This window comes from Pelodiscus sinensis, chromosome 17 (genome assembly GCF_049634645.1).
Source record: "Pelodiscus sinensis isolate JC-2024 chromosome 17, ASM4963464v1, whole genome shotgun sequence".
Taxonomy (NCBI): domain Eukaryota; kingdom Metazoa; phylum Chordata; order Testudines; family Trionychidae; genus Pelodiscus; species Pelodiscus sinensis.
The window spans coordinates 6,309,113-6,324,047 of NC_134727.1; the positions used below are offsets into that span (position 1 = coordinate 6,309,113).

The window sequence follows — 14,935 nt, forward strand, 5'->3', positions numbered from 1 at the left end:
GCCGGAAGTGTGCCGGGCGTTCTGTGGGAGGGGGCATCTGCCCCGGAGGAGGAGTGCGATAGGCTGCCTGCGCCACAGGAGGTGTGAGTTGAGCACAGGGTTTCCCTGTGCCACAGTGAGGAGGAAGGGGGGGGGGGCTAGTTACCTCGGGGGTTTGTCAGGAGAGGTAGCTGGGGATTTTTTGTATGCCGTTTTTTTTCTTTTTTTTCTGCTCAACCAAAATTGCTGTCTGCTGCGGTGCCCCGTCGAAATTGTTCGAATTGGGCCCCGCACTTCCTAAAGCTGGCCCTGCACTGTTAGACAATAGGCAATTTCATAATGTCTCCCATCTGTAGAAAATTGCTACATGGTGTAGTTCTGAATACTTTCAATAGAGCTCCTACTGCTTTTTGCTGGAGGCACGAATGTTTGCAGAGCTGAAAAGCTTACAATTTTCAGGTAACTTTCATGTCTTCTTTAAACACAGTAGTTCTTCAAGTTCTATCTATTTGGTGTGTAATGAAAAACAACTCATTCTGTACCGGATCATACAGGTAAATGCAAATTTTAAACACAGACTTGGGAGCCCTCACTAAGAAGAAGCTAACTTCAGTTGGCCTATCTTTGATTTCCCTTTGTTAGGGATATTGCATCCTTGGACACTTGAGCCTTGCACTGAAAGATCAAATGAATAAGAACCCAAGCCCTCTGCAGAGGATTTTTTTCTGCCTTGTTGCATGCTGTCTTGCAAGTTTAAAAAAAAATGGTATCCAAGATCAATGAAATGGGGGCTCTCTAGCACATTAGAAAAGCTGGTTAAAATTAATTAGGTATATAGAGGATGAACTTCTCTAGCCTGGCACTCCCTCACCTGACAATATTGGTGGTCCAACATGATTTTAGTTAGCTGGATGTCCACTTATCATGGGTGTGGCCATGTTTCCACCATTCCCATAAAGTTCATTTAGAGCCACTAGTTCTGGCTCTCAGTGTTCTGTGCTGTTATTTAATTCCAATTTACCCCAAATAGCTTCTAAGGGCCCAGTAAGGATTGGAAACGTTGGTAATGCTGCTAGAAAATATTAACCTCCTGTGGTTCAGCAAATTTTCTGGGTTGGCGTAGGTCAGGTCCTGAGGGTGCTGGACTTAAGAGGTTCAATGTGTAATTGTCTTGGTGTAGTCCAGAGAATGTCAGTGCAAATCCAAAATTTCTCCAGTTTTTACAAACTACAAATGCCAGTTACCAAAATCATTGCATGGGTAGTTCACAATGGGTACATCTAGACCACAGGCTGATCTTTTGGAAAGAAGTTCCAGCAAGGCCCCTCTGCCATGGATATTGGCCAAACTGAACAGTCTCTGCGCCAAAGAATAAATGGACACAAATCAGACATACGGAGCGGTAACACACATAAAGCTATAGGAAAACGCTTTAACCTCCCTGGACATCCAGTAATGGATTTAAAAGCATTGCCTCTTGCTCATCGGGAGGGCTGTGGGCGGGAAGGAAAGACATTCTTGAATTCCAAAACTTAATATTGGACTTTTATTAAGCATCCGTGAGGGTTTTGCGGTGTGCTTGAGGAACAGTGTGTAACCAGGACAATATTGTCCATGCTGCAGAGCACTGCAGATTTCCCTCTTCTTCCCTCCCCCCACAAACCTTTGGATGGAATAGATGCTGAGCCAAAAGTAGAAGAGCTGCTTGAAGAGCCAAGCTGATCTGCACTATTTGTCGTGGTAGCACTATAGGGTGATGAGAGATCCACCAGGACACTTGACTCTAGGTTCTCTCATACAAATATTTTTTGTCCATGATTATGGCTTATTTCATCCATATAGATGCATTTTTCCTTAATTAGCTTCCCTACTGCCAACTTCCCAACTGCAGCCTCTTCCCTGGGCTCTGGAAAAGTTTTCTCACAATCCGTTATCGACTTGATGTGTTGAGGACTTGTTCTGACTCTTTGGATGATGAAACGACTGGGCTGAAAACTCAGCACTACTTTCAGCCCAGAGAAAGGACCCAGTGGATAACACAAGCCTGCATCAATGTTATCAGCACAGAAGTGGCCAGTGGGAAGAGAAATAATGATTGGCTGTGGAAGCCCAGCGTTTCAAGGCAGAAAGAGGGAAAAAAAACTGTTGAGGGGAACCATAAAAGCCAAAATGCCCACAATGCTGTGCATGTACAATCACGTCTCACAGCAAAAAACACACTTTAAAGCAGGGTCTATCATGGAAAATAAGCCAGAATATCCCAGAGCAGCGTTTCTCAAAGTAGGCCAGAGCTGCACTTTGGGGAAGTCAGTAGCAGGCCCATGCTGCTGTGTTTCCCTATAGGATTTGTAGCCCCATTGGCTCCAATTGGCAGTCTCCAGACAAGGGGAACTTCCCATGTCTCCCCTTGGCTGGAAATGGCAAAGCAGAGCCAATGGGAGCTCTGAGACTCCATGGCTGCGGACCCTTTAGGTAATCAAAACAGCTCAGGCCCACTGGTGGCATTCCCAAACGGGGTCCATTAGCCCACTTTGAGAAACACTGACCCAGAGAAACCAAAGCCCCCACAAACTTCTCACATCCTCCCTTTTTCCCAGAGTCCCACCAATGACTGCGTGTGTTTCTGCCGCAGGAAATAGTCCCAGATCTGAGGAGATGGCAGTTCTGAGTGGGGAGGATGGGAGTGGTATCAGTAATGACGTGGTTGGAAAAAACCTGGTATTTTTAATACCACCACTTAGTGAAATAACAGCTTTTACCTTGGCAGGCAATGTATATTTAGGAGTAGGAGTGAAATGCATTAATAGTTGTGTTATCATTGTGATATGAGACCTGCCAGGTGCTATTAACACATTCTTCTGTGTTTCAGTGCATCTGTTAATTAAGTATATTAATAGATCTGTGAGTATCTCAGTACTGCAGGGTGACCGTGTCAGTGCAAATATTCTCTTTTAAAAAAAAATTTACTGTGAAAATGCTCTTTTAATTATTTATCCTTTCATAAAGCGGGTACATTTTGGGTAGAACTGATTCAAATTTCCCCTGCTTCACCACCCTCTGTTTACCATACCTCACCATTGGACCTGGTATTTCTACAAGAGAGAGGACAGTCAGATTTTAGCCTGTTCTCCTAATACAAACAAGAGTTTCAGTCTGGGCCAGATTTGAGGCAGAGACTAGTATGAAATCGCTCATTTATTTCAGACAATGTGGATTGATAGAAATGAATGGCTTTCTGTGACTTGGAATCTCCCTTTTGTTTCTGCTTAGCATTATTACTGCCTCTGTAGGTGTTGGTACTTCTGCTGTACAGTTACTTTCTAGGTCTTCCATTTCCAGTCTCACACTCCTCTCATGTTTGTGAAGAGCTTCGTGCAGACTGTTTCTGGAGGCCTGTTTGTGTAGTGCTCCCCAAAACCCAGTGCTGACACTCAATACATTTCACATGTACTGAACGGCTTTGCAGAACTGAGAGAGCTGGTTCTGTAGGAAATGTTGCCCACAGCTGTTTTGTCGGGTCCTATTATTTGCATTGAGTGTCAATGAGCAACTGTTGCATTTAGCAGTGCCTCATTCCAAGTGAAATCTCACCAGAGTGGTTGCGAAATTAACCCTATTAAAAAAGCAAACACAAAGTACAAAGAACGCCAGAGAATCAAACTAAAAATGTTAAAAAAAACCTTTTTAGACAATTTGTGTGTGGGAAAATAAGTGCCCTTTCTAGCATTGTAGATGATTGGCATCTCTGCGTTCCAGTGCAGAAGCTAAAAGAGCAATTCTTGTTTGGCAATGACTCTGTGTGGCCTTTCTTTGCATAACACTCCTCAGGCATGCAAATTTTGGTTGCTTAGATATAAAATTGTTTAACCAGTTGACCATCTAGGCTGTTTATAATGTGTTTCTCAAGCTAACCTACACAAGTTTAAAGACCGAAAAGCCGAATTTTGCAAGTATCAGAATAATCCACTTCCTTCTTATTGGCTGCTGATTATTAACAGTTTAGTGTTTGAAATTGTTTGCATGTACACTCACTCACAAACAAAATGCTTCATTATTGAAAATACCTCAGTGGGTCTCTCATAATGAAACTGCAACCAAAGTAGATATTTTAAAAAATCAAAATACCTTGATTTTGATGTTTGTCACAATATATTAATTTAAAAAGTATCTCTTCTCAGCCGTCTTGAAATATTTGCCAGAGCTTAGCTGTAAATAGCTGAAGATGTCTGTGCTGTAGTATATTCAGTGTTCAATATTGCAATATACAACTGTGGAACTTAATTAACATATTTGTGCAAAACCTTTATTTAATCTTTATATGTTTCTGTGTGACTGCAGTACACGTGGAATATTTTAAATGATGAGGAGAAATAAAGAAGCATTATTCAACTATATTTACACTTGTACATAACAATTGTTTAGTTGACTTTTACAAAACACAAATGTACAGTAAACAGTCTTTTTTCCCCCAATGAATGCACTCAATTCATGGAGTAGATGCAGTCTTGGAAATGAAGCTCAGTGATATGTTAGACTTTCTGTGCAAAAGCACTCAAGGTTCAGATGCTTTGTTCAGTACAAGTGTTGGTGGGACAAACAAGTTTTCTTCTCCATAAAACAGGTATGTAAAATATATAGCATGGCACAAATCCTGTTTTTCTAATGCAAGTAGGCCCAAGAAATGGCCATTAGATTGCAATCAAGCCCAGAAGGCAAGCTGCGTTTGACCTTATGCATATACTTAAAACTGAAAACATTGTATCTGACCGTAAACTTCCCTAATTTTTGCTATTTCCCTCTGTTTCTGGATGAGTTTTCTGCCCATGAATGTAAAGGCCAAATTCTATCTTGGCACCTAGTTGTAAACCCCAATGGGGCATGAAAGAGTAATGCTATTGGCCAAAATTTGCCAGTGATATGGGAAGCCAGGAACAGTGGTTGTCCTTAAATAGCTACCTCAGCATTTGTAATACGTCCATGTATTTAGTGAGGGAATAGCACAAATACTGAGGTAATATTATCCAGCTAACAAGGTCCTGTCAAACCTTAGGTTCACACCTGCAAAGGACTTGTGTGTCAGTCTAACTTATACCAGCTCCCCAAAGGGAAATAAGCTGTTCTAAGAAAAGGACTTTTGTGCTTCTATAACTGCATCTCCACTAGGGCTTTTGCAGATATTAAATTGTCACTAAGCACATCACACCCCCAAGTGATATAACTACTCAGGTAACAGTTCCTAGTGTAGCCCGGGACTAAGACAATGGGCAGTTCTTTAGGGATGGCCGTAGAATGGTGCAGGGGAGGATCTGAGAGAATTACAGTCCCACAGAGCTTGCCTGAAACACCCTTGTGCTTCCAGGCCTACGCCTTTCATGAGCAGAGCTGATAAAGGTGTGGTGGTCAGGGATATGAGGAAATCCCCTAGGGAAGAGGATCGGGATTCTCACTTTTACTTGGCTAACACTAGCCCTCTAACCACTGATCATTTCCTTTCAACCCTCCAGCCTTTCCTTGTTGTTTAAACCTCCGTTCCCTCTCTGGGATAGAGGGTGTTATTTGCCCCGATACTGCTGTAGAAATGAGTATTAAATTGATTGAGAACTGAATTGCTATAGCCAAGGTGGCTAGAAGGCATTGAATTGGACCACTCTGCCCCGCTGTGGCTGGGGATGTTCGAAAGCGTAGCGTACGAATTGAAGCCTACCATATTCTGTCCCATTTTGTCAGTGGGCTCAGCGCCGAGTCCCAGGGGCACCGATCGGCTCGCCGCATTAGAGCCATTAACGTATGCGGTCATGCTGGAGAGGAAGCTGTTGAGGCAGGGGCTGCTGGAAGATGGCGGAGAAGATCTCTTGTCGGGTGAACTGTCAGTTACAGGCGAGGAGCTTTCCAAGAGATCCTGGTGTTCGGCAGCCTTAGGACTGCCACTTAGGATGCTGTCCTCTGATTTTTCAGACACAAGAGAGGCTGTGCCGGACCCCATGTCAGACTTCCTTTTTCTCTTCCGACGGAAATTTCCGTTGTCAAACATCTTCTCACAGTTTGGGTCCAGAGTCCAGTAGTTTCCTTTTCCTGTGGAAAGAGACCAGCAGATTCTCAACAGAAAGACACAGACAGCAAAGAGACGACTCCCTGGGTTTAACCTCAATCGCTCTCTGTTTCACCCAAATAAAGGGAGGCAAGTCTCTGATACCCTGCAAAAAAAAAAAAAAAATCCTTGGCCTTCAAGCCCACTGGAGCAAATGCTGAAGCATTGGGCCAGCTAGATCCTCCTCCATTCCTGCTGTGGTAAAACTTGTAATGAAGTTGAGGGGAATTTTACATAAGTAAAAAACTTGGGGACTTCATCTTTTGCGTTGACAGCACAGTGACAAACTTCTTGTGATCCTGTGGGGTCAATGGAATAGCATGGATGCTACACAGAGCAGGATTCGCCTCACAGTGACACACAAAGTCATCCAGCCAGCCTCACATCCGTCCCGACAGATGTTGCTGACTAACAATACAGAAAGGAACAGCGCTGACAAAAATAGCAGCCTGGAGATTGGGGACAGAAAAGCAGTGATATTTTTTTCTAGTCTGAAAGCTGACAATTTAAACTAAGCCAAACAAAACAAAACAAAACAAGCCAACTCACCCACCCCGTCCCTGCTTTGGAGAATGGTTGTTGATTCCATAAAGCAAAAGAATTTCCTAGCCAATTTCCTTTTGTCTCACTCCATTTCCATTCATTCCTGATTTGGTTAGCCACGCTCATATGCAATGTGCCCAGTGGCTTTTGAATGTCTGGTGCTCAGCTAGCCTGTGCCTGGGCTTGTGAAGCCCTGTGTGCTCTGATCAATATTCAGGAAGAACTGTGGCAATCAAGAATTTTTCTGCTGTGCCACGCATGCTTCATTAGCTACACTGTGGGTCAGAGTCAGATCTCAGTTTACATGGGTGCGAATTCCAGAGCAACTCTGCCAAAGGCAGTGGAATTACTCTGGGATTTGCTCTGAAGGGAGACTGGAATCTGGCTCATAGTGTCTCTTTACAAAATACATAGGGGGAGAGGAGTGGAAAAAATCAGAAATGTACCTGGGTCATCTTCGTCTCTGGGCACTTTCTTGAAGCAATCATTGAGAGACAAGTTGTGCCGTATGGAGTTCTGCCACCCGGCCTTGCTTTTGTTGTAGAAGGGGAAGTTGTCAGCCACGTACTGGTAGATCTGACTGAGAGTCAGCCTCTTCTCTGGTGCTCCATGGATGGCCATGGCAATCAGCGCAGAGTAGGAATAGGGTGGTCTCACCAGCTTCATCAGCTCCTCTTGGGACGGGAGAGGAAGCCAGCCCAAATCAGAACCCCCCAAACTGTGCATGTTGGGCAAGAGCTGCCGTTGCATCCCGTAGGACTGAGGGATGAAAGGACTGGTGTTGGATCCTGGTAGGTAGGACGGGGGGGTAATGGAGGGGCCATTTAGCCAGAGGTAAGGGTTAGGAGTGGAGTTGTAGTCCCCAGTTTCAAAGTTGGTTGGTCGTTGTGGGCTAGGAACGTTTTGTGGATGGAAAAAGTTCTCATAGTAGATGTTCATCTCGGGAGGCTCCTGGCCAATATTTGGAAATTGCGGGCTGCAGCGTGGTGGAGAGTGTGTCTGCAGATCAAATGAGCTCATAATCTAGCACGAGCAGGCAACCCGGTCCCAACACACCTGTGTTAGTCCTTCCCCGAGTCAGGTGCATCACCTGTGCCTTCCCCAAGTACTTATGCACCTGTAAATGTTTAGGCTTGTGTTCCGGGCTCCGCCCCATCTGCCCTGACTGGCTGGAGATTAGAGAGATATTCTCTTTGGAATGTTGGCAGTCCAGGCCGTAATTGATGTCACAGCCACCAAATTTGAAAGTTACTACTGTTTCTCTTTTTAAATGAATGGAGGAATTTTCCACTAATATGATTGACTTACACACAAAGGTAAAAGCTCACAACCAAAATAAGATCCACTTTCTTAGAGCCCCCTTCACAGAAATTCCATGAAGGAGAGAGAGACTTTTCAAAAAAGCACCTATCCTACTTGTATCTGTTTAAAGCTGGCCTCTGAAAATCAGAAATTGTTCAAAAATTTAATTTGAACTGCCAGCTTGCCTGTGCAAAAGAGGAAAAATCCAGTTGTGAGCATCAATTCTTTTGTGAGTGTGCCAGTAGCCCTTAGGCCATTAAATTGCTGGCTTGGGAGGTAAAGCCCCAAATGTACTTTCTTTCAAGGGACTACGTAATAATTAAGATTTTGCTTCCCCCCTTATCTTTAAACGCACTCATCAATACTTGGCAGAAACTTACCTCAGTCCCTGGAAATATTGTCCTCCTGAGTCATGTTTGTATTGCTTGATTGAGTCCAGGACAGGTGACTATTCGTATTCATGAAAGAACATCTTTAAGGCATGCTGTGTTAAGAGGAATTTTAGATGGTGCAGGGGTCATTGGAAAAATCTGGGTTTTGATTTCTGCCTCTGGCACAGATAAATTGTGTGACTCTGCTCAAGTCACTTCACTTACCGTGCCTCCATTTCCTTAGTTCTTCATTAGGTGCTTTGAAATGCTTCGATGACAGCGCATAGAAAAATTTAAAGTACTAGCTGAAGAATACAGGACTACACAAAACTACAGGGAAAGCCAAACTTCCAGTCCAACAGCATCTCTGGAAGGATCTAGGATTATTTTTGAACAGGCTTATTCCATACTTGATTACACTGCTGGCTTTTATTTTTAAGCCATTTCCAAAAGGAGCAAGCATGGACAAGTCCGTATTGTGATTTGAACAGGTGCATTGACATTTGCCGGGGGGATAAGAAGTCATATAAACATGAGACAGCCCACACAAAACAGGCAAACTTTCACCATAACTGTGAAGGAGTCCTCCGACTTTCCGATATGTCTGACAGCACAGAAGAGGAGTGGGTGGAATTAAAAACAAACAGCAAGCCATTTTCAGTGAGGAGAAAAAAGTCATGCTTATCCTCATGCATTGTATGTTACCAAGGTTAATTAGCAACAAATCTTCAATTTGCGAGGATCCTAATCTATCCCTGTTAAAATGCTGAGAAAACCGTCTTGCAAGTTTCCTGATGATTCCAGTAACATAAAATATATATTAAAAGTCCCGCTGCAATCTCACAAAATTTGTATCCACAAACAGTCCTTACTCTGGGCTGGAAAAAGGACTGCTTCTATGAGTGCCACTTTAAGAACTAATCAGTACTCAAGATCTGGTGAGAAATGTATGGAAAATGCTAGATAATGCAAACTAATTACACTGCACTGCAAAATAAATGAAGGATTTGCTAATTCTGTATTACAGTGCCTGCATGCAGGACTTGAAACGTTTTGGGCTTTTTTGGTTTTTGGAGGGGAGGAAGTTTTTTCATGTCAGGTAGTAAAAGTTCAGCCGGCAGCACTCCAGGTTATAAACTGCTTATTTCCTGGCATGCTGTGTGCTTACCTACAGCTAAAATACAGTGAAATGGGTGTTTGGCACAGCCAAGCTTTGCAATAAAAGAAAAAAACAGTCACTTCTGCAACAGAGACTTGAGGAGGCTGTAAAACTTTCAGTGAACTGAGTTTTATAAAGTTGCAAGGTCGGAACCCACAGCGCAGCTGGCTGATCTTGCCTGGGAGCATAACCCGGTATGACATTTCAGCAAGCAAACATAGTACCACAGGGAACAAAGCAAATAAAGTAGGAGCTGGCAGAGAGTTAAATACTGCTCTGTAATGCCTCTGCTAGCATAGCTCTATCAATCAGGGGTGTAATGAGAGACAGTGTGCAATTATACTGGCCACGCTGTGCTTTTCCTGATATAACTAGGCTCATTCCTGGGAATACATTATAATCTGGAGTCTGAGGATGTGCAAGGCTGACAGGCAGAACCGAACTGGGGACCTACTGGAGCTTAGTGCATGAGCCTCTATTACATGAGCAAAAATCTAGTTAGCCCTCAGCTTAGGCTGTGAAGCACACTCATTCTTTCTCTCTGTCTAAGTGACACTACAAGGGACAGTGCACCACACCCAGAAAGTGTGTGGGTGACACATGTACCATACTAGAAGTGCTTTGCTGTTGTAGTCTGCCAACACCTGTCAAGAGCTCCTAATGTACACATGGCTTAAGGGTGGACTTCCGGGATTGGTGATTCTAAAAAAACCCAGTGCACTCTGCTTGAAGGCAGTCTCACATTTCTAGTGTTTTCTCACTAGCAGAATATGCTTGATTGTCCCAGTGCTAATTAACTGGATGTCCTTGCCAACCAAAGGTTGTGCTCTGGAGGGGTTGTGCTTGGAAGCTCCACTGTCTTATATGACACTCCTCACTTCCGCAGGGCTAATGCTAAGCTCCAGGAAAGTGGCTAGATTTCACAAGCCTGCCAAACTTTAGGCCTCTGCCAGTCCAAAGCATCCTAACCCACCCCTTCTTTTGCAGAGCAGGCTGGCTGGTAACGGACACCCTTGATTAGCTGAAAGCCTGAGGCTGCTAAGATAGGACCATTTCCACAACCCTCCTTAAAACTGGATTCCGAAACACACATCCCAAAGCTCTGCATTCAGTACCGCTGAAATGCAACCATTGCTGGGGTGGATAATGCGCCTAGATTCTGAGGGGAATTTTGGAGCCTGAACATCTGCGTGGCTGTTGTTATCTCTGGCACACAAGCACAGATACACGAGTCAGACTTGCAGCTGGGGGTTATTTTTTTGCTTTGCAGACATACCCTTTGGTCCTATTGGCATATGAACTGCAGCGTAAGTGATTGCCTGAGCAGTTAACCCAATGTGGAATGGAGACGTTTCGGCCAAGAGACACGCTGCTCTGGATTACAAAACGCACCTACTAAAAAGATTAAATATAGTGATGGAAATATGCCAAAGTGGAAGGAATGCACCTTCAGGCTGCATCAGGAAATACAACGCAGATAAGCAAGGTTTAGCATCACCACTCCATGCTCTGTGAAAGAAAGAATTTGCAAAGGCTACAAAATACCATTACAAAGGGTAGTGCTGGGGAAAGACAGGTATTAAAAGAACAGAAAGAACAGAACAACTTGCTATTCTGAATACCAGGCCAGCATTTTCCAGATGCATTTAGGGACTTTTTGCACTCCGGAAAGAACTTCTCTAGACTATAATGCCTGTCCATACTGTAGCATCATTTACAAAAGAACATAAGAATGGCCATACTGGGTCAGACCAAAGGTCCATCCAGCCCAGTATCCTGTCTGCCGACAGTGGCCAATGCCAGGTGCCCCAGAGGGAGTAAATCGAACAGGTAATGATCAAGCAATCTCTCTCCTGCCATCCATCTCCACCTTCTGACAAACAGAGGCTGGGTACACCATTCCTTCCCCATACTGGCTAATAGCCATTAATGGACTTAACCTCCATGAATGTATCTAGTTCTCTTTTAAACCCTCTTATAGTCCTAGCCTTCACAACCTGCTCAGGCAAGAAGTTCCACAGATTGACTATGTGCTGTGTGAAGCAGAACTTCCTTTTATTTGTTTTAAACCTGCTGCCCATTAGTTTCATTTGGTGGCCCCTAGTTCTTATATTATGGGAACAAGTAAATAACTTTTCCTTATTCACTTTCTCCACACCACTCATGATTTTATAGACCTCTCTCATATCCCCTCTTAGTCTCCTCTTTTCCAAGCTGAAAAGTCCCAGTCTCTTTAATTATTCCTCATATGGGACCCATTCCAAACCCCTAATCATTTTAGTTGCACTTCCTGGAACCTTTTCTAATGCCAGTATATCTTTTTTGAGATGAGGAGACCACATCTGTACAAAATATTCAAGATGTGGGCGTACTATGGTTTTGCATAGAGGAAATAAGATATTCTCTGTTTTATTTTCTATCCATTTTTTAATGATTCCTAACATTCTATTTGCTTTTTTGATTGCCGCTGCACACTGAAACTCTACCATGAAGCCTCTGGGGTTTCATGCCAGTCCCAAGCCTGGATAAAAGAAGAGGGTTAGTGTCAATCTGCTGAGCTGATCGTAAAACAACAATATGAATGAAATCTGGTGCCAGTACAATTAACTGATAAAAGATGCCGGCTTGGACGTTGCCTAGATAAACAAGGTCAATGATACCAATTGAGTGATCGGGGTTGGATTGATAAGTTGATTGACTGGACAAGATCAAGGAAGAGGCAGAAGGGATATCGGCGCATGGGATGAGAATTAACAACTTGAGGTTCGCAGATGATGTAGTTATCAAGGAAGATGAAGAGAAGTTAGCAAGAATGGTGCAGGTGCCAGATGAGAAAGGGAAGCGGTATGGACTGATTATGAATAGATAAAACGAAGACGATGGTATTTGGAGATAAGGAAACAGGAAGAAAGATCAGTGTAGATAGGATCAAACTAGAGCACATAGAGAAGTTCACAAATTTGGGGAGCAACATGACATATGATCTAGACTGTAGGAAGGAAATAGCGACTAGAATAGCGAAAGCAAGAGTGAGTAAGAAGGCGATGAATAAGATCTGGAAAAATAAAGTGATTAGCTTAGGAACGAAGCTGAACATCTTGAAAACGTGTGAACTATGCAGTATTCCAGATGTGGGCTTACCAAGGATTTATATCAAACAGGTTATTTAAAGACAAATAACTGCCTGATATATAGGTGTGCATGTCCTCCATGCTATGGTATCATTTAAAGACAACTCCCTGGTATACAGATGTGCATGCAAGCATTTTTAAAGGTCTCCTTCCTTTGTTTGAGAATAGCAATCCACAAATCCTCCAGCAAGTGCCTACCTGTAGAAAGCATATTACTTTGTCAAAAGAAAGACCAGTGAGATGTAGCCAAAGAAAACACTTCCACCTCCAGGTCACTGCAACCCATCAGACATGGGAAATTTAAATAAAATACCACATATAAAGAAACCTGAAAACAGTATTCCCAGTTATTCATGTGCTGAAAATAAAATTCACAGAACATCCAGTAATCCCTGGGGGTATGTCTACACTACCCTCCTAGTTCGAACTACCGTTACTCCTCATTCCACTAGGAAGCCTAGTTCGAACTACCTAGTTCGTGCCCCGTGTAGCCGCGCTGCACGGGGTTCGAACCAGCGGGGTTTTAAAAATGGCGGCGCCCCGCTTATGCAAATGAAGCCCGGGAAATTCAAATCCCGGGCTTCATTTGCAAGTGCGGTATGCCTACATTACCCCGCTAGTTCGAACTAGCGGGGTAGTGTAGACATACCCTGAGTCTATGCAAACCTAAGGGCTCTAAGTCTCATTCTGGTATCTTCTTGGTCCCATTGGATCACCTGGGTTCAATTCCATGGGGAAGAGAAACTCACTCACTCAGTATAGGAGATTTCACAAGGAGTTCTCTTGTGGAGTTTCCTCTTTCTGGTATGTATAATCTGGGCTCTCTTAATTAGAAGGAATTAATGTGCATATTAAATGTTCCACTTCATTATATTTTGACAGCCTCAATGCGGCTGTCATCTCCAAAAAGGAGACATGATTGACTGTTTTCTGCCTCTCTCAATAACTGTTGATTATACAGATGACCAGTGCTACGATCAGTTAAAAATCTGTGTGAATATGTACGGTGTTGACTGAGTACATTAATCTGGTCGTGTCTTTAGTCTTAGCCAGAAATCCTTCAAGATGCTTTAAACTTCCATATGTTTCTTTATGAGTGTTATATAGCAAGCTTTAAAGAGAGAAGAAAACTCCATTGGCCATTTTATTGCCACCACAAGAGACTCTTATCCTAATAATTAGAGGTTTTTAGTGTCAGGGTATTTACCATTCATGTAAATTAAAACAAAACAAAAAATACCCCAAAACTTAAAATGGAACTTTCATTCTAAAATGCAACAAAATAGTAACATGCACATGAAACAAGCAAAAGCAATAACTCTTCTGCTTTTCTTATGTGCTGTCTGCAGGACCACAGTTTTTGGCAAATAACTTGCTTTCAGTTCTATTTACTCTAATACCCGGGTGGCTACTATCACAGCTCAACATCACCCTCTAGTGGCAATAAAGTTCAACTTCCATGGAGCTTGACTCAGGCAAGGAGTCCTACCTGAGCAATACTGCATGTGTGCATCATCGCAGGCTTGATCCGTTTATGACTCGCAATTCAGCATCAGTAAACTTTTCCAGCTGTCCTAGATGCCCGGTCAGAAGCCCAGTAATTAGTTTAAAATTCCAAGTGGGTGTGGGGGTCTGTAGATGACATCATCTTTTCTTCCTTGCCTGTGTCTCTTGACGTCATCCTGCTTAATTACATAGCTGGAGTTGACGTATCTTAAATCGTGTTTCTGCACTACCCACACAGAAGGAAGCTGATGGGAGCAAACATTCCCTTCGGCTTCCCTTACGCCTTGTGAGTGCAAGGCATACAGGTGCCAGCTGGAGTTGCCCTCTGCATTCGATTAGCAGGTCCATACTAGGCCTGCTAAATCAAATTGCAGAAGATCGACCTCTGGCGCATCGATCTGCCGGTCACTATAGCCGTGGCCTAAGAGTATTTACTTAATTACGGAGGCAGTTTTAAGTTACAGCTGGACTCAAAGATTTGATATAAAGTCAGGCCTCGCCTCAGTACTAAAGCACATGCTTAGTGCAACTGAAGTCATGTGCATAAAGGTAATCACTTGCATACGGATTTATCGAACCAGGGCGTAAGAGTGTAGCATTGACTTGTATATAAAATGCAACTGCATCCATCTGAAACGTGATCCCTCTTCCCTGTCACCTGATAGCTTCTGAACTATAAATATTATGCACATCAACAGTCACATGCGCTACCAGACACTCTGAGAAAAGCCTTCCCTAAAGGCTTATTTCTAGGTTACAGGCCTCAAAAATTAAACATGGTCTAGGGGGTGATAATCCAGCTGTGAGTCACATTCCCTTAGGGGCCCTGAGCTGGTTCCTTCTGCCTTTGGTTTTA

At 43.3% G+C, this 14,935-nt stretch overlaps 1 protein-coding gene across 1 annotated transcript; it reads right to left on the minus strand.

Moving 5' to 3' along the window:
• Window positions 1-4,266: 4,266 nt before the first annotated feature.
• FOXI1 (forkhead box I1) lies at window positions 4,267-9,115 on the minus strand. Its single transcript, XM_006115765.4, has 2 exons — window positions 7,057-9,115; window positions 4,267-6,051 (listed from the first exon to the last, which is right to left on the minus strand). The coding sequence occupies exons 1-2, from the start codon at window positions 7,628-7,630 to the stop codon at window positions 5,498-5,500; spliced, it is 1,128 nt and encodes a 375-aa protein (XP_006115827.1). The 5' UTR covers window positions 7,631-9,115; the 3' UTR covers window positions 4,267-5,497.
• Window positions 9,116-14,935: the final 5,820 nt, after the last annotated feature.